The 24,631-nt window shown below is 32.9% G+C and overlaps 1 protein-coding gene and 1 long non-coding RNA gene across 2 annotated transcripts in view; both read left to right on the top strand.

Moving 5' to 3' along the window:
• Nucleotides 1–24,631, top strand: part of LOC119637723 — a 99,741-nt gene that overhangs the window by 26,511 nt on the left and 48,599 nt on the right. Inside the window, exon 2 of the mRNA XM_038033938.1 lies at nucleotides 4,071–4,118. Within this exon, the coding sequence (XP_037889866.1) occupies nucleotides 4,071–4,118 (48 nt within the window). The remainder of the gene's footprint in view (nucleotides 1–4,070; nucleotides 4,119–24,631) is intronic.
• On the top strand, nucleotides 9,921–13,215 carry LOC119637724. Its single transcript, XR_005247327.1, has 2 exons — nucleotides 9,921–12,482; nucleotides 12,547–13,215. It is a non-coding gene; the product is annotated as an uncharacterized LOC119637724 (long non-coding RNA).

Genomic DNA, 24,631 nt, shown 5'->3' with positions numbered 1-24,631 from the left:
TGGTAGTCAAATTATAATAATTGATAACAACACATATATACATATTCGTATACATACCTATAGTGGGAACAAAAGTTTCGAATATAGTTCTCCATTTTCCATCTATATCTTCTATCCGTCTCTTTTTATGCAATCATTCTTTCTCTGATTGTCATTGCTCTGAATAAGTCCTGCTCCCAAAATGTACCGTACTACTGTGGTTCTTAGCTACAAAGGCAAAAAACGAAGCAAAAAATTAATATGTAATCTTTGCTTTTTTTCATGCTGCTCTTATTATTGCTGTTGTTTGTTTGCTCGTCAGTTCGCCGTGTACTTATTTTGTTGATTGTTTTTTATGTTCATGTCTCAACTTTCTTGTTCTTATGTTAAACTGCTGAAAGCCAGAGTAATTGACCCCCTCCAATATGGTTCATTGCCTACAGGGATTCCTGTTTGTATGGATACGTAAGGAAGTGATTATATTGCCTTTTTTTCCTACGTTTGTTATTTATTACAATATTATTGTTATTGTGCTTTCAATATTATTCTTACGAACATAACTGTCAATCTATATGGCATGATATCTTTTACATGTGCATAAAAACCTACTGTTTCAATGTAATCACAGCTATCGTGTACAAAATCTTTACTTAATACACTGACTGTTCTTCGTAATGGGAAAACAGTGGTGGCAGTAGTATTAATAGTAGTAGTAGTAGTAGTAATAGTAATAGTAGTAGTAATAGGAGCAGCAGTAGTAACAGTAGTATTCAATATGAAACAATGCATTAAACATAATCAAATTAAATCAACCCTGCGCTTTAGCGCATTTGAAATCTTAATAACTGCTTTCAGTGCACGTCAATGACAAGTGGTATTAAAGTGATGTGTAGAGAACATCATGGCCAATAAAGAACAAAGAGAGATTTTATTTCGTTTATACTGCACACGTCCATACTACCAAATCGCATAAATATTTAATATATGAAATTTCTACTTGATTTCTTATACTTTAAAAACTCATTATTAAAGTCTCCTCAATCTACAGGTTTGTATATCAATAGTAATACCTCATAACTGCATTTTAGCGAGCGCGGGCGAAAACGCTTCGATTTTCAATCGCCATACTAAAATGAATAACTTTTTCTATCTGTATGACCATTTCTTTATCCCGCGGCTATGTTCGCAAAACTTTTACTTGAGAAAATTGAACTAGCCAAATACTTCATAGAGCGGCAGTATTAACATTACTTTCACTTTCGTAGCAAAAAACTTCCGAATGAACGTTGAACGGTTTGAAAAAATTCAAAGGTAAGTAATAACCGAATGGAAACAACACCCGACCAAAGCCCCACATGGGTATACTGTATTTACATATGTAATGATATCATTATTTTAAAGGAGGTAGTGAAGAAACTGCCACGCGACCGAAACAAGGATGATCACTAAATTCATTGAATCTTAAATTTATTGAAATCGTTCACCGACCGCGTGATGAATAAGCAAGAATACAGCGAATTATCAGTGTACATGTTATCAGTTCGCTTCAGAAATATTCTAACACAGTCGATGCTCCTGCCTGGTATTGCCTGTTGAGTAAAAAAGGAGGAGGAGGAAGGATTTGATGGTGCGTCTAATAGATCCTTTTTTTTGTTTTTTTTTTTTTTTTTTGTTAATGTGAACAAACACTCAGGAGATGTCCCCTAGTATAAGTGTCGAACGGTGATGGTTAGAAAGAAGTGGACAAAGAAAAGATCGCCATAACTGCGACCAAGTGCGGTAAAACTGCGTTAAAATTAGAACCTAACATGGTAATCGTGGGTCTAATCTATTCGGCTACCGGGCAATATGGTATCTGTATGGCTATTCATGAGACTTGCTCTGCTACGAACTTTGCAGAACCTAGCTATTTAGCTACCGCCAGATGTTAAGCGTACGAAAATTATATTGAAAAAAATTATAATTGCTGCTTCCTAGAATAAATGTAAATACTGTGATCGTGCTTACTGCGACTACCACAAATTGGAGAGTTCTGTAACCAAAGAGCTGTACGTAAGGGTTCTTGGTCTACGCTGGAATTTTGCGATTAAGACACTCGTTAAGATCGAATTTTTACAAGAAAATTATCCAGCAAACCCTATATTCGAAAATTTTATTTGAATAGAACGGTCCTTAAATATTCGTCATATTAGCCTCATCTAGCACGTTTTGGCTGTTAGTTGTTCTGAAATTTCAAAAATGAAATGCAAAAAAAAAAACATTTATAGATACTGGTACGAAATAGAAACAAGAATTAATGCCTAAAATTCAGTCTTGGCTTTTAGAGATACCAGAAAATGAAATATTTTGATGCCGACGATCTAGATTTGCTCAAAAGAACCATAACTAATGATGAAACATGGATATATGCTTATGACATCGAAACCAAAGCCCAATCACCCCAAAAACGGTCAAGACCGAGAAAGGCATGTCAAGTTCTTTCAACCTTGAAAGTATTGCTCACTATTTTTTGTCAGAATGTCGTACAGTCAATAAGGAATGGCGACCGGAAAAAGACGCTCGGAATTGTGGAACAACCAATTGTGGATATTGCAACGCAATAATCCTCCAGCTCACACGTCACTGTTCATTCGTAATTCTTGGCTAAAATCAATATCGCTATCATGTTTCAACCACCGTATGCACCGGAGTTGATCCCTCGCGACTTTTTGCTATTCCTAAAATTGAAAAGACTGAAAAGAGAGAAGCGCTTCGAGCATCGGTAAAAAGGCCGACACAAGCGTGTCATATGTAAGGGAGAATACTTTTCAAGAAGAGTAAAAAGTCAACTTTTTTTTCGGACACACTTCGTATTATTCTCCGAAGACCTTTTGAAACTTTTATAAAATTTGGACAAAGTATTTGAGCAAAAGACGCAAGTTTCAATTGTGAAAAAGTAATGATATAAAAATTAATTTGAGAGAATTTATCCAATTTATAAATGAATGTGAATAAGGAAGATGATTAATAAAGAGAAATAGAATAACAATGTGATACGAGTTTTATCTATCGAAATAGTGTCGTGTAAAATACGTTAAACTTAAAAGAAATCTGAGGGGAAAGTTAAATATTAATAGTTTAACTCACAAACTACGCTCAATAGCAATTTGAAAGATCAAAACATCACAAGGCGGATAAGAACTTTTGTTTTTCCAATTTGTGAAACCGCATTCTACAATCATCATCGGGTGAATTAATTTAATTTGAGCTAATCAATTTTTTTATTTTGGAGGAAAAAAGAAATAATAATCATTGCGTTATTGATTTTTATTACATTCGTTAAATTATTTCCTTATATCGTTTAAATCTATTATTATATACATGTTCAATTTTTTAATAATGGCTGGAGAAGTAGTTTAAGCCTTCATAAATATCTTCTTATTTTATTCCCTATGAGCAAGCGTTGTTTTCTTTTGATGATCCTCAGCGTTACGCTACATGTTGACACACTTCACCCAAGGATGAGGAGTATGTTCATTTTATCAAAACGTTTACGATGTCCAGGAGGAAGCTTCAAAGATCCCACAAAGTGTTTACATTCACCAGCAGCAAATTCTTATTCGATTTACGTATGTCTGCCTGTCCATCTGTGTAATATCTGTTTAGCAGAAGCATTGTAAGACATAAAAGAGAAAATCGAAAAAGTCAGCCAACCTCAGCCAATATGATAGAGTGTGAAAATGTAGTTCTTTTCGTTTTTCTCGGTTTTTTTAGGATAACAGTGATGAGTATAGAAGAATCGGTCCCGACCGTATATAATTTTCTTATTAATTTTTATATTTAATTTGTTTGATATACGAAACGACAAGGATAATCTCCTCAATGGTACCAGGTGCACCTCTAGACTTGTGAAGATCTGATTTTCGTAGATATATTTCTTAAAAAAGTGTTTTATTTTAAAGAATCTTCAGTACTACTGTAAGCAGTCTTGAATGCACGCCTTAGAAATGCTAGAAAAAGAAAAAATTATCCTGTTAAGAACAAAGATCGATATCGCAAGTTCATCATTTTATAATGAAATTTAATACGAAAATTTTAATATTTCTTTACAGTTTACAACAAGAGATGCGTTGTGTCAGCAAAATTCAGCATGTTTACGGGTAAGTTATTGTCGGCATGCAAAAACCGAAAAAGAAGAAAGGTGGAGTGTACTATAACGGCTTGAGATCGGATCTTTGATACCCACCACTCTGAATTATTTCTTAAACTATATAAAACATTTTTCTTTACTCACACGCAATAGTCTCCACTCGTTTTCAGCATTTTATTATTATTCGCGAAACAAACAAAAGAGAAATACTTTTGATCATCGGCGATGTACCGAGTGCAAGAAAACATGTGTGTCAGATTAATTCAGCGGTTTCGTTTTATTATATTCCATGCATATTTAAGAATTTTCAGATGCAAAGTTTACTCATTTAATATGCAGGCACTGTCAGATTAACATCTCTGACACTAGGAATGTGCCGTAATAGCAATAAAGCAAAAGGATTGAACACGATAAGAATTTTTTTAAAAGCATAATACAAATGACATTTGTATTGTAAGATATATCAGTGGACCTTTTAGAACTATACCCACTACAAATTTTCATACAGGCTTTATGAATATAGGCGAGTTCTTGATCTTAAGATGCTAAGTTATTGAAATTATTTATCAAAATTAATGATTTGATAATTCCTACGCCACCTTCGGACCGTGATCAACGCTTTTAAGAAAACAAAATTAAAGCGCTTTCATATATGTCGCTACTGTGACCTTCGTGTTAGGTGTTACAAACAAAATAACATTATAAATACAGTTTACCTCTACCTTACTCTTCGTTTTAAAAAGATAAAATACAAAAAAACCAAAAAAAAAATGAAAAAATAATTGAATTAAATTCAAAGTGAGAATGCAATAAAAGTATGCTTTGCCTTTTTTTGTCCTATTTCTGCTGAAAAACCAAATAAGAAAATGCAACTTTGTGGAAATAATTTACGCATACCTACCCTAGGATTAAAGCCATTGGATTGCTAGTAAAAAATGCTGAAAAAAGAAGAACGCAAAAACATTTTTGTAAACGAACACATATAAAAATGTTTGCGCTTTTTTTTTCAACGCTGCGTGGGTATATATAAGCATAAGTATATATGCTGCCGAACAAACAATATTCGCTTCAAAATGTTGTCATTGTCAGCAATATAAAGCACAACGTTGTTGACAAAATAAGTAAAGTGAAGCAACAGAATTCCAAAAACCGAACCAATAAAATCAAATCAAGCAAAACGTTGCAATATCCCTTGAATGCAGCTCCTTCAAAGTTAGCGTTCATATATACGTTCAAATTGAAGTTGATGGTTTTTCTATTTTTTTTTTTTTTCTTTTTTTTTGGTTTTTGTTAAAGGCTTTGACGGAAAACACTTCGCATGTTTTTGTTTGTTTTCGAGTATAATTGTATATAAGTTCCTCTTTGTTTCAACATTTTTTTTCTTTTTGTATATAGCTTGTCTTCTTTAATACGTCTTTTGTTATTATTATTTACTTTTTTTTATTTTTCTTTGCTTTAACCTTTATAAACAATACCACAACTATAAACACGTTTATAGCTAGTAGAAACATTGAGTTGCCGGATCGCTTTGACTGGCTGGAGGGTCGAGTTCAGTCATATCAACGGGCTGTTAGTTTACTAAATCAACGGTGGCTTGGATAGTGGCACATTTGTCATTTATCGTTTACGTTTACCGTAATTGTAACAAAATGAGTAACAAGCGGTTTCCAAAAATTATATATCTACCATATATCTACTAGTCAGCGTTGTTAAAAGTCATTTATCGTTACACGAGTGCTCATAGATTTGAACTTAAAATCTAAGCATTAAAAACTTTTACACTTGATTTTGCTCCGATTACTGTCAATAGCAAAATTTTTAATTCAAGTTTGTATGATTTTTGGAAAGAAACAAAACATTTTTTAAGCTAATCTGAATTTAGAAATAGAGAATATTTACATTCAACTGATATATAATTGAAAGACACGGAGGAAGATCAATTGGCCCGTTAATAAATAACGTAACGTATAGTAATAGGTGCTAACATGTATTTTGATCAGCAATTGGTGAAAATGATAGAATGATAAAATAATGCGAAGTATCAAAGTAAACAACCGTCAAATTCGATGATTTGGACCTTTCTCTATATAAAATAACAGTTTCCCTTTTAGTATTAATGACTTATCCAGTGTATACAGACCCAAAATTGCATTTTCAACATTCATTACTTTTGTTGTTTGATTTGAAAAAATTTACTACTGAAACCCCTTTTTTTAGAAGATTATGATCCTGCTATTCCATCATATCCCGATTGTCGGCTTTGGCTTCACTAGTTGGTGATTTTGATGTCAATAATAAGAAACGGCCTGAAGGATCAGGAAAGTTCGAAAACAATGAATAGCAACACTTATTACACGAAACGCGAGATCAACCTCTCAAAGAAGTTTCTGACTATTTAGCAGTTGATGAATCAACTGTTTCATATGAATTGACTGAAAATGAAACTGCGAGCCGTTTCAACACCGCGGTTTCATTGCTTGGCATGCAAAAATAGAAAAGTTTTCTGTGGCGTAAAGGGACTGCCGGTAAAATGTGTTTTCACTACGATAATTCTAGGCGCAAAAAGTCATGGGTCCAAGAGGATCATCCACATTGACGCCGAGCGGATATATTTACAGTCATAAAGTTTTGGTATGCACGTAGTGAAATTACCCAGTTGTAGCGTACTACAATCTGCTAAAATAGAGTGAGACTGTTACTGCAGATGCATATCTACGTCAGCTGAATAAATTGTACGTTGTATTGTTGCCAGCAGTAGCGAAGCCGTCCTTTTGCATGGCAACGCTCGGCCACAGAAATATTTATTTAATATTATAAAATACTGCCGCACCCGGCGTATTCAACGAATATAGCGCCTTCTAATTACCACTTGTTCAGACCGATGTAGCATGGTTTGGTTGGCACGCAATTTCGAAGCGCTGAAGAAATGCCAAACTGGGTTGGTGATTGGATCGCTGCCAATTCAATATCGTCTTTTCCACACGGCATCGTCATGTTGCCAAGTAGATGGAGAAAAGGTTGGGTTTCGATTAATATAGATTGCACCAATTTTTCTCCATAAGAGCATTTTTAAATAAAAAAATAATTAAAATACAAGCAATCATCTAATATAGTAGTACTTCGTAAAGTGTATGTATGTATTCTTGCATAATTTTCCATTACATTTGACGTAAACTAAAATCAAAATTCTCATACTTCGCCCAGTTCATACATGATTTTATTAAGGACATATTTAAGATTAGATTTAACACAATAAGTTAAAAGTTTTGCAATTTTCAGGGATCAAAAAGGATAAGTGTTTTATTATTAAGAGGTATTATTTATTATATGAGACAGGTTAATGGACCAACTTTGATGATTCGCGAACTTAAATTACCTTCTAGGTAAGAAAGCAGACATAACTCAGCTTAGTCCATTATTCATATTCATCAAAAGTATATGTGTATATATACTCTTACTTACTTTAAGGGATCTGCTATACGTATTCAATGCGTGGCAACCATTTCACAAATCACTCCATCATGGAGCAATATTTTGAAATTTTTTTCATGACTGTTAACTTAATCCGGCAACGCTTTTTTCTTTAGTAATGTAATTATCTATAATTTACCTACGGTGCGAAACTGTGCTCTCCCACTTTCTGTTGCCCATACTCATGTTACTTATCCATTCACAGAGCAGTGAAATGAGTGCTTAATAGATTGGCAATCCCTACGCAAGTTTTTAAAAAGCCTCGTATCGTCTAATACAAATATATATATATATATATATGTATAATGACCTTCGCACTACAATATAACTATATTCACTGTGAGTGCGGTAATAAAATGCCAAAATGCCATATACATATATATGTAAACAGTTTTTGCAATCCCCCACGCCATTCACCCACGCATATATTACAATTGCAATCTATTGAAATGCAAATAGGCGTCAGCCATATTCTTAGCCTTTTGGCTGTTCTGATTGCAATGGTAAATTTCTATATGCGCATATGTAGATATATATATATATATATATCGCTTAACGCTTGTAAACATTATATCGATTTTCCTTTTCCTAAATAAATTTCATACTCTTTCCTTTAAAGAAGGTGCCAAAAACTTAATTCAACTACTGAGAGTGAAAGAAGTTTAACGCGTTTTGATCAAGCATCCTAGGATAAAATCGAAGAAATTCTTCAACACCTTATTGCACATTTCATTTACGATATTGGTAGGGAACAGTTCTGGGCCATTTGCATAAATTTAGATACAAAAACGGTCGTTCAACATTTGGGTACCACAATGATTGACAGTAAAAAGTTTTAAGGACCGGCGACAAGCGATGAAACGTGATTCCATAAGACAACAGTATGCAAATACATCGTGGCCCAAAACCAATGAAGATGCCCAACAGGTGGTAAAGCCAAAATTGACGCCGCATAAGTTAAGGGGGTGTTTTTCGGTGGGATGGGAAATTAATCTTGCATTAAAAAATGCTTTAACTTGGTTAGACAATCGATTTTAATCTCTCCTGTGGAGAATGAATGCAATTGCGGCCCTCATTTGAACTAAAGCGCTTAGGATTGCTCCATAAGGATGGAGCCGTTTTCTATTCCAACAACACCAGACAACATTTCACATTTTTCCACAAACGAATTATATTTTAATCAAGACCAGGTGAGTGTGGCGATGTGAGGGGTGAGAATATCAGCTGCATGGATATATTTTTACATCGTTTTAGAAACCTCCTGCAACACTTCGAATGTATGTGCTGTCCAAATTGCCAATACATATCTTTAATGCTTCACTGATTGCTGTAAAACTGACTTAACAAGAGCTTTGTGCAAATCATTTGATTAATATTTTGTCTATAAGCGCCTCTAGGTCTACAATGATAGTTTCATGGTTTTGCGAAAAAGAATGTCAAAAAGTCTATCGATCAAAATGACGCATATTTGTTTTAATAAGTTGGGTTTTTAAAAGAAAATAAAAAAATGGTTGATCAAGTTTTTATTTGAAGTAGAAGATGTTGACAGAATGGAAAAATTCCTCACCTATTGACATACATTTGCTCTCTAGCCTAGTTTTGCGTTGTTCAGATAATTTATGCAAATTTTTATTTTAATTAAAATTGAAAAATAAACGACTGTTGAAAGAACAAGAAAGAAAAAGTAACCACACACGCAAGATAAAATAAGTATCTAATATGACACGCAAAAGTAAGAAGAGAGCGAACAGCAACTTCATGTAGAAGTTCACGTAGATTTATATCTATCCGTTCATATGCGAATTTACTACCGACTACCACTTAGTTGTGTTAGTTAACAAATGCAACCGTTAAGGTATTTACGTGAAATGCATTCCACATGTATTCATATACATTGATAAATTATGTACAGAGTTTGTGTGTGTGTGTATGTGTATGCTTGTGTTGTGTTGTGTTGCCACACTGTTCACCTTGTAATATATTTTTTTCCTCCGCAGACATTTGAAATACACCTGATGATTCTGTTGAAAAAAAAATATATATATGTATATATATACGTGTATATGTATATTTTCTTAAATAACCTTTAAAATCTAACGGTGTCATTGTCAACGTCATTATCATCATCATCATTGTGCCGTCATTATTATATTAACAACAACAACAAAGCAAACAACAACACATCAACAACAGCAGCATCCAACAATAACGACTTTCAACAACAACAACATCAACAACATCATCACCATCAACACAATTAACATCAATATCATCGTCAACATCAACTTCAACACAATCATCATTTTCATCATTATCAACATCATTATAATCTAAACCAACAACAACAGCAGTATGTAAATGCAATTTCCATGCAAGAAATAGTTTGTATTTTCTAGATACAACGTGATGCAGTTTTGTGCTTATTGTTCCATTTAGGAAAAAAAAAAAAAACGCAAGTGAAAGAAATTGAACGAGAAGCAGAAAAGGAATTAAATAAAAGTTAGGCGAGCACACGAGATGTCAACAAAGAGTGCTTTACGAGACTGCATATGATTAAAAAGTATATGCATGCATGCACTCTTCTTACAGGCTGCATGTAAAATGCATTTCTCGCATAGATGCATATATGTGTATATACGTACGTGGAGGTACACTTGAAATTTAAATAAAAGAAGTAGTAGAAGAAAATTGCAAAAAGAAAAGTGAGTGCAACATACACTTGTTTTTGCCTTGGGCTAGAGCATGGCTCTATTGGGCGACTAGGTTGCATATAAAATTTGCATATATACTGGTTTGTTTTTTATTTATTTATTTTTTTTTTATTCATTAACCTACTGTATGTAGGGGCACAAACGCAAATAAATGCACTGATGAGCTAAGTTCCGTAAAGTCGACCAGAAATTTCTTAACACGTATTTAAGGAGAAAAAATAAAAGAGAAAGCATAAAAAAAGGAGAATAAAAAGAAGGAAAAGCATCTCAAGTGCAGTAGTCTCCTTGAAAAGTGAGTGAAAACAAACTCAAATTTAAATGGGTTGTTAAAGGCTACCTACTTTTTCACAATTACTTTCCCTTAAGGAATTTATGAGAGTCTTTCCCTTTTTTTCTAACGTAAAGCTTTTCATCTGTGACCCCTTAGTATGGATGCCATTTAAATTCTTTAAGCTATTCAATATAAAAATTTTAGTCGGACCATTGTTTTGTTGCACACAATGTATATAATTTTTTGATCATTGCCAATAAAGCTGATAAATTCCAAATAATGCTTAAGGTTTACGCGATAGATTGAGTTGAGGGTAAGAGTAAAGCGAAAAAGAAGGACGATCACATTAGCGACGCGGGGCTATAAGAACAAATAAATAATCGTACGTCTTTTTGCGTTGTGGATTTACTATTTAGACAATGCAGACCTCCGTCCCGTTTTTTATATACTTTTATCAAATATTAAGTCGGTAGCTGCTATATTCTGTAAGCAACTTTAGATGCCTTTTTTATTATTATTATTATTATAATACCCTACACCACGTGTTGGACAAACATACATTAAGTTTCGGCAGAAGTACTTCAGATAGACCCAAATTTCCGAAAGTTTTTCTAAACCTGTTTGTGCGTTCGTTTTGCATTTTCTTCTTCAACCTACAAGCCGCAATTTTTTGAGATATTTTGATGAAATTTGATTCGGATCGGAACTCTTTTCCAGCCACTTCCCATATAATGCCCTGTTATGTTGAAAGTCCATTATATGAATAACCGTATTAAACAAGGTGGTGTAGGGTATTTAATGTTCGCCCATGTCCAACTAGAATGTGCTTGCTTGCTTTTAATTTAATTTTTTTTTTTATGCTACTAGTGTAGGCACCTTGAAAAATATATCAACGAATCAGACTTTACTTCGGCACGGCCATATTAATTTTCATATTTATAAGCCAATTATTGCTATCATGGGACAGAAGTACAACGTAGAAGCAGAATAAGAAGATCATGAATATATATACTAATACGATAAATAAGCAAGATTTTTCATGTCTTTCAAATAAGATTAAGCTATAGGTTTTCCATATAACATCTTCATGGAACGCAAGACACTTAGCAGGTAATGTACTTTTGAAATTTCCAAATAGACAACTGCCGCTAAAGACCTAAATCGAAGAACGCGACGATGGTGGACAGTATTCATACAAATTTGTCTCTGTGCCCTAGTTACACTTCAAAGTTATAAATCCGAATAAGCCGGTAACGTTCAAAAAGTGAACTTGAGCTGGCGCCGTACCCTTGTTATAGGTTCACTCAAAACACCGACTCTTACGACCATATGAAGATGTTCGCCTCCATAAAACCTTTCAAATATCATTTTTGAATGTGTAAGAAATCACTTAATAAGAAGGGAAAAACAGTAAAAAGAAGAAATTTGCAAGACAACATTAACCATTAAATCCTATCTTATCAGTGACTTGGCCGCACTCTTCTCTCATTTGGAGTTTTGATAGGCAAAGACTTTCATTGTTGTGGTAAGGAAGATATTTTATAATTTTTTGAAAAAACCAACTAAGAAATGAATGGAAAGGACCACTTAAGTTTCTCGACTCGATTTTTGTGTCCACGATAACGATAAAGGAACATGTTCGGTTCATTTGACCAAAACTCTCAATACAGTTTATACTGCTGTTTATAATTTCTAAGAAAATCTTTTGTGGAAGTGTAACAATGTGTTAATGATTTTTTATACCATTTTTTTAAGCTGCTTGATGATTGGCAGCAATGATGACTAAATGTCTTAAACAAAGACATTTCGTTGGACAGAGCACGAGTAAAAAAAGATATCACAAAGGCATATCACAACATAAATAATGAACCTTCTCCACCTGACTGCTTGACATAGTGCATGTTACTGATACACTTTAAATGTGCGTAAACATTTACTTACAAATTCCAAAAGCAATTTTTCATAATTTTATCATCACCACATAGCGGTAACGTATACAATAGCGACGATCAACCCTTTTCTGCGCTAACACTAATGAGGGCAAAAAATCGAGGTGGACTGTAAAAAAAGTTGTAAAATACATTTACCACATACCTGTAGATTGCAGCAGAAAACCAAACCGAGAATTGCATAAGGCTAAAAAAAAAGATAAGACATTAAAAGAGATATACGCATTAAATTTTATATATTTTACTGAGGATTAAGGTAGCAAACTAAAATCACCGATAATGCTGAGGGAAAGGTTAACAATTCGTTATTGTTATGAACACATTTTGGAAATTTTATAATTTTCGGTAAAACAATACCAAAGTCAGAAATGTCCAAAACTCGAGCACAAATCATAATTGTTGTTGAACAAGACAACGTACGAAAGCACCAATAATCAGAAGATTTACAGCCTACGAAAAACTGTCATCATATAAAAATTCCTGACGTGGCTGGTTAAATACCTAACATACAATAATGTATGTACGCGCACATTGGGTTTGAACAAAAGCTGTATCGTTTACATTTAAAGGAAAAAATTTTATATTTCAACAAATAGTTAAACGAACTATTGCTTCATTTACTTTACAATTCAGAAAATCCTTCCGTCCTTGATTTTTCCTGAAAGCAAAACTCTTTAAGCTATCGAAACAGTAAAATTTTAGTCTTTGAATCATCTATCAAAAAAAAGAAAATTCCTTCTCATTAAGAACGATGCTCCTTTTAGACAAAAGAGAAAAAATTGGAAATAAAACGAAATGACTTTTTTTATTTCTCATTAGACGTTATAGACTCAACTTATCGTAACTTATTTAAAACTTATTAAAGCTTATTTAAAAATGATATAAAGTATGACATATACGAATTCAATTAAAAAAAGAATCAAGGTACCCCAAAGGTAGAATAAGGTGAACCTTTCAATTACAATACTCAGCACTTGATTTAAAAAGTATAGACATAGTGCAGACCGACCAAAATAGTTAACCTAGCATTTTCTGATGTTTCTGAATAAAAGAAGTTTTCCTTCGAGTTTTTTTACAAATGAACGAATGCATGAGCCTCTAAGCTAAACATGAACATAAAATGGCACTTTAAGTCAGACACACAAAGTCTTTGCAATTTACAATGAAAAATAAAGAAAAAGAAGAAGAAGGAGAAAAAAGAAACGGAAAAGGAAGAAAGATGATTCCAACCGTAGAAAGGAATAAAAAATGACATTGTCTATCAAAAATTTCAACATTTCCAACAATCACAGAACATCAGTAGCAGCAAGAGTAACATCAGCCGCAGCAGAATGAAGACAAAAAGCATAAAAAAAATGAAAAATATAACCCATAAGCAAAAGCAGCTTACACAAGTGGATTTGGTATTAATAGAGAAAGAAATATTAAAAAAAAAAAAGAATATTATAACAAAAAAAAAAAACAAGTAATAATTCTAAAAAAAATGTAAGACAAGGCTGACACAATGCCATGAATGCAAAAGATGAGTTATCTGGATAACGGAGAAAAAAGAAAAATAATCACAATAACACAACACTGAAAGAGCCCCAGTAGTGACAGAGGAACATTTAGATTGACCAACCGACCAACCAACCAAGCGGCTAAATTCATATTATAGCAGAAAACAATTTCATACAATTACGTATATTTGCTGCATTGGACAATGCCTTAAAAACAAGAACGACTTGTACAGTTTATAATAACACACAAGTAACAATAATAGTAACAATAACAACTACATAAAGAGGAACACCGGCAGCAGACAATATAACTATAGCAACAATAGAGTAACAAATGTCATAAAATGAGAAAAAAAAAACAGAAAAATGTTCGGAGTTTTAAACAGAGAGCTTATGAAAATATAACAAACAAAAAAAACAAAACAACACCCACAACATATAAAAAAGGGAATTTCTACGGGATTTTTCAAATTTAAAAGAATTGTTGCTTTGAAAAATTAATAGTATTTCATTTAATAATTTTAGATAATTCAATTATGGTTAAATGAAATTAGCGAAAAAAAAAAGATGAAAATTCTGCGACACCGTTTATAGGATAAACACAAAGCCACAGGTGAGTATTTTGTCTAGAATACACGTTTAATCCGTTAAAGCAAACCGTGCCCTACTCGCATAAAAATAAATTTATCAAATAACTTCAAGATATTGTTACGTAATTGCTTTTCAATATTGTTCTATCAATCGGGTATTAACCGATTCGGATACGCATCACTAATCATGCAATGATTGCACTTTTTAATTGAAAAAAACTTGTATTAGTTAAGTAAATTTTGTGCTAACAATTCCGAGTAACACTTTTATCATTTTAATATTGCGACCGAATAAACTTTCTAACTTGCTTTTATGTAGGTCTTTTCGGTTGTAAGCAATTCATATCAAATATAGTCATTTAATGCCATGCATAACTCATGCCATTACCTGCACGGCCTTCCGCATGTTCCATGTAATTAATGTTAAAGCTCTTGCTTGAATTATTTTATATTCTACGGCTAATAGCATTGGCTTCTACGGATCTTCTACACATCTATTATGAATCACTTTCTAAGTAATAGACCTTAGAATTTTTAACCAAACAGAGACAAACTGCTCCCCACTTAGCTAACTGTAGTATTCTTTTTTTGGAATTATGGTTATCTAATTGTAGCACTAATCTTATAATTACGCCCGTTCTAAACATTGTAGTAAATTTCAGAATTCTTCACATTGGCTCGCTCAATACAGATCGTTATTTTTTGAAAAATTGACGAATAAGTTAACGATGTGCCGTTCTTTCCCTTCGCCAATTTGTGCTCCTTTGAATCGATTTCGTTTTTTTATACGACTTACTGTGAGAATTATTTACGAGATATGACTGTTACTTACTGAGAACAAAGAGTTAATCCAGCTGATAGCAGAGTTTTCGACCTTGACATTGTCTCTCGAATAGTAAAACGAAAGTATTCAATACAATACTCAACCACTTTCTTTTATCCCTTCACGTAAAGTTCGGCACATAATTTTGATCTCTTAATTAATTAATATCTCCATTGACTGATCAATTTACGAAATTCACCTGCACAGAGCTTCAACAATGCTTACTTAAAACATCTGCCACATATTGTAAATTTCTCGTCATGTGCTGGACTTGCTCAATATTGAACAGACGACATCTCTCGGAATTCCATTAATAAAACAATGTACAGATTCTATATTTACCTTACGTGCATTGCATTTGTGCAAAAAAAAAATTGTTTATAAAATTCGTAAATTTTCCGATCAATACTAATCGAACCGCCAAATGTCGTTGAGTTACATTAAAAATTCGAAGTAAACTTTTTTTAATTATTTAGTATTGCATTTCTAAACAAGTAAAAACGCTATAGTGGGTAAGGATCCACAATTAAATGTCCTACACCGCCATACAATTACTTATATTATAAACTTTGGAAGGAAAGCGTTCTGTGGATCGAAAACGTGCCACGATTCAAACCATTTTCAGTAGTTCGTTTTTAGATCGAAACCCGTCAGTGTATCAAATTTCATCGTATAGGTTAAAGACAAAAACTTTAGATGGACAGGGAAGCTTGAATCAATTTAGAATTACTTTTTTGTTATAATAAAATGTTAGTCTATCTCATGTCTTCCGTGGTTTTGCATATATCCGCAGAAACTGAATGTATCCTTCTATCATCAGCAAGATAGGTCATAAAAATCTTATGGCCTTTGTGTATACTTTTTCATGTTTATATATACACTCAAACCTGTTTTTGTGCGGTCTTTTTTTATGCGCTTTTTTTGTGCGATTCTTTTTGTGCGATTCTTTTTTTGTGCGGTGTATGAATATCGACACATTGAATTTCGCCGAGAGGTTAGGTCAATCTGAACTGTGTTGGCATCACTTTTTTTGCTATCAGTGATCAATGATCAATGATAGTGACATTATCAATAACTTAACAGATCATGAAGACGGACAAGAGGAACCGGAATCTATTACAGCGGATAAAATATATGCAGGGATCCAGCTTTGCAGCAAATTGGAAAAGCATTTTCTTAAAATAGATAACAATTCTCAAAGAAGTTTGAAATTCCAAAAAGAGCTTCGATTGTGTATATCTGGCTATCGCGACGTTAACAAACAGCTGACCAAACGACCGTCGTCGCAAAAACTTATCACCGACTACATGTTAACAAAAAATAAATCAACTGTAGTATCTTCAAGTGACGAAAGCGATTACGAACCAGTTCGTCGCAAAAATATGCGCGTTTTGAACTACGACGAACAGTATTGAATTATGTACATTTTAAAAATTTCTCCTTGTTTAAAATTAGAAATTAAAATTTTTTTGAATGTTTCAATGTGTAATTTAATTATATCCGCCTGAGTAGCCGAAGGGGAGGAATCTCGACTAGCAAGTCAATGGTCGTGGGTTCGAATCTCAAGTGCGGTAGAGTTTTTAATAAAAAGCCGATAGCCTTAGATGTGCTAGTGCTTTTAAGAGTTTAGTCTTAGAATTTATTTCTCTGGCGAAATTAATAATAATAATAATTCAATTATTTATTTTGTTTGGAACGCACTTTCTTGCTATTTCGTGAAGCTTTGACATATTTTCTAAGTGAGACTTTTTTTATGCGGTCCCTCTCTACCGCATAAAAAAAATTTTCTTTAATATGCTGTGAAAAATTATTTCTTATAGTTATTTATGAAGTTTTTGAATATATTTTTTTGTGCGATTTTTTTTCTGCGGTCCCTATCTACCGCACAAAAACAGGTTTGACTGTATATATATACCTTCTTTGAATGTATAAAACAAAAGAAAAATGTTTTCATTGTTCCCACGATTCTTATGGGCGACTGAAGGTCACAATGTGGCATGATTTCTTATAAAACCACATGATACGATTAATGTTAAAAAAGAAACTGCTTTATTAATTAATAATAAAAATTCGGAGGATTTGTGAAGAAAATAGAATAGAATGTTTAGCTGTTATTATCATTTCTAGGCCGTTGTCGTCATTTGGTAAAGCATTAATCAACTTAAAATTACTTTATATTTTCATTTTCTATAATCGTATTTTTTAATTAAAGATTTATTTAATTAAATTTTGTTTTTTTTTTTTCTTTTTAATTATATATGTTTCATTTATAATCTATCCCAGAAAGATTACAGCTAATTGCTGTGCGAAGGTAAGGAAAGCGGGAAGTTTTCCTAACCAATGTCTTGCATTGACTTGATATATCTATATTGTAATATGAGGTAGTAAATAATTATGAAATTAGTTTGAAAAAAATATAACGGTTATGGTGTGCTTTAGTCGCATGCGTGACACATACAGTTATGCTCTTTAATGTATTAAGTATAACTACACAGGTGTTGTGCTCAATCAGAAGGGAGCATTTGCTGTTTTTGAAAATAATATTTGTTCAGCTTTAATCGCATATGTAATCTAGTCAAATACATGTAAATCAAAGGTTCACAAATATATGTAATACACTAAATAGAAAATGTTTATAAGAAAAAGAAAGCAAATAAATGATATAGAAAATATTATGCATACGTTCGTGACAAGAAGAGTAAGTGAAAAGCGAAGAATTTTTATAAAAGTGCATAATAAAACCGATAAAACGAACTGAATGTGTGAACTTATATGCGTAAATATGTGTATATGTGTGTGTGTGCCTGGCTGCGTATTTATGTTTATAAAAATAAAATCCATATTTGTCCACATATTTTTTTTTTACATGCACAACAAATATCAGCGCTTACATAGCACGCGTTCCATGTCGTCTCACTGACATGCATGCATGCAACACGCAAACCAAATTCAATACAATAAATAGATTTGTTGTTACTTATTATTTATTCTTATTTAAACCATAATCGATTTGTGTAAAACATAACACTAGACTTAGAAAATATTTTGCAGGCAGAATTAAAAATCGCAAAAAAAGAAAACTATCTAAACAATTTATGGTTAAATGATTTGACATAAGTTGAAGTAAAAGGAATTAAAAGCTTGTATTTGTTTATTGCACCATAAACATGTGCACATTTCAGGAGGAATAATTTTCTTCTTTTTTTTTTTTTTTTGTGTAATTTTTCTCTTTCATATATTGTACATACGCGGACTGAAGTTTCTAAAGTGCTTCACAGGTACACTTAACATTATTAGCTCATTCTGTTCTCTGAGCTATTTTTTTCATATTATATTTTATTTTTATACCATTAGGTTTCGTTTAGCGCGATGGATAATGGATAATTTTGGAGATAAATATTGAATTTGGATCGTGAGCCAATTTCTGCTGAATATATGTAATAAAAAACAGGACTTATACGTTTGGATGATTAATAAACGATCGAAATTCATTTATAAACAAAAAACAAAGCAAATAAAGGCTTTTTTAACAGATCCGGCTATACATTTTGATATTCACACTTGCCATTTAAAAATGTGCTTTTTTTCATATATGGCATCTATCCAGAACACATGTTCTCGACATTTTTCCATTGAATTTTCGGCATAACTAAGAAGAACGTGTTTTTTTTTTTCGTTCGCAAACAATTCTAAGTATTAAAACATTTATTATTGTTTTATATGATCTTTATAAGCAAACTTTTATAGATAGAAGAGGTTAGAGCAAGAAGATAGCATACTGCACTAAAATCACATACGATTGGTTCATTATGTCAAACTAAGCAAACAAAATGATATTATCAGTTGGTCGGTGCAAATGAATTTAGATTCTTATAAATAAATAAATATTGAACGTGAACAAACGCTTCCTGGCAACGCTCATTTCGGGTAAATTTAAAAAAAAAAATAGGCGTAAATGAAAGCACTTTAACACATTGTTGGCTTCCTAACATCAACAAAAGTGATAGAAGCAATATAATTAAATGGAAAAATTCTTCGAAGTTTGGCAATTACTTAGCATTTATTTCAAAAGAAAGAGAAAATAAAAAATACATTTTAATTAATCGGTATGTAAGAACAAGAGCACTTGTAATTATTACATTCAAGATGTGCAGTAGAAATGCCTCTTTCGCACAATTTCGCCTTCATATACAATCACAAAGACGACAATTATACGATAGACGAATTCATCAAGTGTTTGCCGATGAATTTTTGCTTTAGAAAAATTGTTAACAACTCACAGTTGTACTTAACGATTGGAGCTCCCTATCGCTTTTTAAGATTAAGCTGAAGGTGGGCAGGCGCAATTGGACATTATCCTAAAGAGGCTACAATCTCAGTATTCAATCACTACTGTAAAACCTGGCTTAAGAGTGCTAAATTTAACTGATTCTGTTTTTTTTTTTTTTTTTTTAAGAGTTGTAAGTGCGTTTGTGAGCCCTTGTTAAGGAATCTAAATAATAAACGTGATTCTCTGTTAGTTCAAATTTTCTATTCATTTCTTTACGCAAAAAAAACGCATTTGCAAACACACGAATTCGTTATCTGGCTTTACTAATGGCTCAAATCAAAGCAACATCGTCAGTATGACGTCTTTGAAGATTTATTTGGTAAACCGCTTTTCTCATTATTAATGTTTATCTAAGCGGTTTGGTTAATAGGTTATGTTAAATATATGTTATCTTTGTTTATTTTTTAACAAAGCGATATATTTCCCTAAATGCTCGTTAATTAGTTTTTCCGCTAAATTTTTGCCAATTCTTGACAATGTTTTCGCCAGTCGCCAGCTGTATGACGCAGGTGACACGCCATGCATGTGTACTTGGTTTTTCCTTTCTTTAGAATTTGGTTTCTTACAAAATCGACTTCATGCAAACGTAAATCATCAAGTATGGCATTTGCATAGGAATGTTTCTTAACTGACGGCATTGCACCTGGTACACGCACACGTTGAAATTGGATGATTTTGATTGATATTTGATTTTAGCCGAATATGAATAAATGGAATAATTGGATTTTTAACACTTCCATAACTAACAATATATATATATATATATGCTTTTTATGGCTAATATATGAAATTTGAAGCGGTGTTTGATTATTTTTTTTTTCTTCAAAAGCAAACAACAAGAACAAAATGTTCTTGATAGAAAAACGTAAGTCCTCATCTTTCATCTATGTATGATCTTTGATCTATTTTTTATTTCCCAAGGCACTTGTGGTACAGTGTGTAATAAGGTTATGCGGACGTCTTGTTCAACATATCAAGTCCGTAAACTCACGTGTTTCTCTTCAAGGATGAAAGCCAGTCAACGTTTTCGATCAGTTCCCGTGCAATGCTTTATTTTGAAAGGTCGTTATAACTTCTCTTTTTCTCTTTACTTGTGAGTAGGCCAACGGCAGATGATAAAGAATGGACGGACAAACAGACAGACCCGCACCGCTAAATTATTTCGAATTGATATGCTGTTCAAGAGCATATGCAATAAGTGGGGCTTGTGAAGAATAATTTGGAATATGGGGGATGAAGGAATCCATCCGCTATAACCAATTTCGTAATTTTACTCTATTTCTTTATCTTATTGCTATGTGCTGGGGTTAGCTCCGCCGAGCTGTCCAGACATTCAAAATTGCTTAAAATAATGTATAACTTACCCTTTGATTAAATCTTGAACGGATAAATTGCCAAAACGCGTATATTTCGCTTATAAAAAATGTACAAGGCCATAATCTTTGTTGTGTTTAAACCGCTCTTATGAATTAAGAGAGTATAAATGCATATTACTCTAGTAGGTAAACCATAACGAGCCATGCGGTCCTAATAACCCATGCTGTACTAACGTTCATCAATTCCTTAAAACTTCCTAGAAAATTATGAGTTTCTCACCTAAACATTACTCTATTCTTAGTTAGATCGTTCGTCTTCCAGGCTAACATCTTAGTTCCATAGTTTAGTTTCGTCGTCCTCAATTAATCTCTGTCCTAAACGGCACCTCAAGTTTATTTTTTGCACGAATTCTTACGAATTGTCAAACTTACGTCCATCCAGGAAGGAATTTCTCTTGGCATTTGCTCGAAGCCTATCTGTCAGAAAAGGCGTTACCCATCGATTGACAATCACATTCGAAACCAGCTTATATGTTTTAAAATGTGATAACCAATCTGGCAATTTACTAAAAGTATACATTTATAAAAAGTGAGAAAATTACATATAAAGAGAATAAAGTATTTTAACATATGAGAAAAGGAATATACATATGCATGTGTATAAGATATCTATACATATTTGTATAATGTAAGATAATGAAAATATAAAATTAAATGATAACAAGAAGAAAATGTATAGGGGGAAAATAAACTAAAACGGCGCATGTGAGTAAAATAACCCTGGGACTTTGATCTTCGCAACTTAAACCTTAAGGTTGAAAGCACATCTTAACAATCAATAACTATGTTGATCCTTATATTGCTGTGAATGCGATCATAATCAAGCTAACTTAAATAGTGCTTAACATTAACGATATATTGGCATGATATATTAATCGGAAATAAATGTAGTTAAACCTAAATCAATGTATTTTCGCAGTACAAAATTACTCTTTAATCTCAATAACATTTTTAACTCTATTATTTTTGATTAAGATATCATCGCATAATTTTTGACTTTTGCACCACGATAATGCCATTTAATTCTACTCACATCTTTACGAAACCTCTCTCTTCCTCCCTCTTTAATTCAACGTTAAGCTATTCTCGATTGCCAAAAAAACTTCTCGAAAAATACTCAAATTGAAGAAAAAAAAATTTACCCTTTTTACTTGATCATAGTATTACATATGATCATTTATATATATGTGTAGAGAAATGCTTCATAGGGCCCATCTTTTTTTATTCATTTCTTTTAAAGTTATATCGCAAAAATTGTTCAATCTTCATTTACGATACTATAAACTACTCAATGATGTGTATGAGTTGTTGTTTCAATTATTTTTATCAAAATTCATTTATAACAACTTAACAAATGCTAAAGTCTAATTAGAGTCGTTTCAAATGACGCAACAAAGGGCTATCAAAATTCAAACCGTCGTGTATCCGAAATAATCTGCCGGAACCAAGGGAATGCATAAAGGGCAGGAGTGAAGTGTTGGGTGCGCTTCTGATGACACGTAATTATCCGTTATATGCTTGCCTCTATGTCAAGGACATTTGGCCAATTTACTGTTCAACTACATTGATTGAAAAATTAAACCTAATAACAATAACATAACGCTTAAATTCGCTTCGATGTATTGATCCAATATTATACCGAGGAATAGGACGGTTTTTATAGCAAAATTATTCTGAAGTATAAAAGGCATTTTTGCGTGAATGGCGTATTTATTAACACGTGGAATTACCCGTTTCTTCTGATGAAACGAGCCACCCAAGTCTTTACGAACAACGACGTGTACGGAAGTTATTCGTTCTCTCTTCTATTTAATAAGACAAGGCTTTGATATTCAACGTTTGTTGTTAGTGCGCCATCTCTGACGTCTATCTATCTTTTCTCGTGTTCAAATTTTTGGAGATATATTAATGAAAACTCGTACAGTGACATATTTTGGTCCAGGACGAATAGCAATAATGCCAACAATGACAACGGAGAACTTTAGGACTAACCACAATGTTATGGCCCGACTATAAAATTTTATTTTACACATGATGTTGTATTATTGTGATACTTATTCACCTTTTTTTTTATGACCAGCCACTTAGCGAATGTTCCTTATACGTGCGGGCGTGGTGATTAGGAAAGATTATAAGAAGAGAGGGTTGGAGAAAGGGAGTAGTGTTTATGAACGTTCGACTTGAAAATGGAGACATCAGGGCAGTTAGGAAATGCCTCCTTTGGTAGATTGTTTCAAAGGCAGATAGCACGGCAAATAAATCGGTCAGACGCTATAGAGCGTTGTGCGGTAAACAGGTAGATCCAAAACTAATGGGTAGAAATGCTGAGAAAGCCCGTCCTATTAATGAACGTAACCTGTGGAGGAACCTTTTTTATCTCTATAGAATACTTGCATTACATATACCTGTACATAAGCGCAATGCAGCTCACATTATGCCTACGCTCAAAGATAGCGAGAGTTTTGAACAACTTTGGTCGCCCATTCGCTGTACACGGTCAAGGGATCCCAAGGAAAATTTGGAGCCAATAGGTGTCAGTTATACCTTAATTTTGGCCAAATGTAGGCGGCGTAAACGTTACGAATATCGATTGCAGTGAAATAGTTTTTGCACCGCATTAAAAAAACCTAAGCCCATGACCGCGTCTCTCGATACTTCGAAAGCATGCTTTGTCCAACATCGTTTTGTATTCTTATGCCCACAACATCAAGGATTGCCGATTCTTTTACATTCGCAATATCAAAAGAGAAAAGTTGTTCATTATCTTGCTGCGCATTAGAAGGCAGCTTTGAGTTTTAGTGGCATTAAAATTTACCTTATTTGCTTGACCTCAATCAGATATTTCTACGAAGACATGATCTTGTGTGTCCGCCACCATGTGTCATTTTGTATGGTCTGTTGCTAGATGGTCCCTTGCTAAAAAAGAAAATATAATAAAAGGTGCTGTTGTCTGCAAACGAATAGATGGAGTTTCCTCTTATGTAGAGGAGACCGTTAATCTACATTAGGAAAAGAGCGGGGAAAGAACGCTTACTTAACAAGAGTATTTTTCGAAAACGTATGCTGCATTTCAAAAGTCATACGTTTATACGCAATAGCAGCAAAGTTATCTCGTAAATGCTTTGCAAATTCGTGAGATGGCGTTTATTTACAGAAGGTTGTAAGGGCCACAACTATTTTCATCTTACAAAATCATAAATAATTTCACGGACATAACAGCAACAGGGCGTATTCATTTTTATTCTTTTATAATTTAATAAATAAACTTATATTTACGACTTGTTAATAAAAACACATCGATTTTATTGCATTGAATCAATGATGATGGTTTTTTGGTGACGTTTTCAAACTTTAAATAATTGCATTACGTATTAGTTCATTATAGAAAATCTCATTAATTCTCTCTCGTTCTGTGGAAAGCTTTTTCTTCCTTTCTTTTTTTTTTTTTTTAGTTTTCTAGTTACTTGTTATCCTAGTAGTTGCAGATGTTTACAAATGCGTGA

Source organism: Glossina fuscipes, unplaced genomic scaffold, assembly GCF_014805625.2.
Source record: "Glossina fuscipes isolate IAEA_lab_2018 unplaced genomic scaffold, Yale_Gfus_2 60, whole genome shotgun sequence".
NCBI lineage: Eukaryota > Metazoa > Arthropoda > Insecta > Diptera > Glossinidae > Glossina > Glossina fuscipes.
The sequence above is the reverse complement of the archived record's forward strand: the minus strand, read 5'-3'. Positions and strand labels throughout refer to the sequence as shown.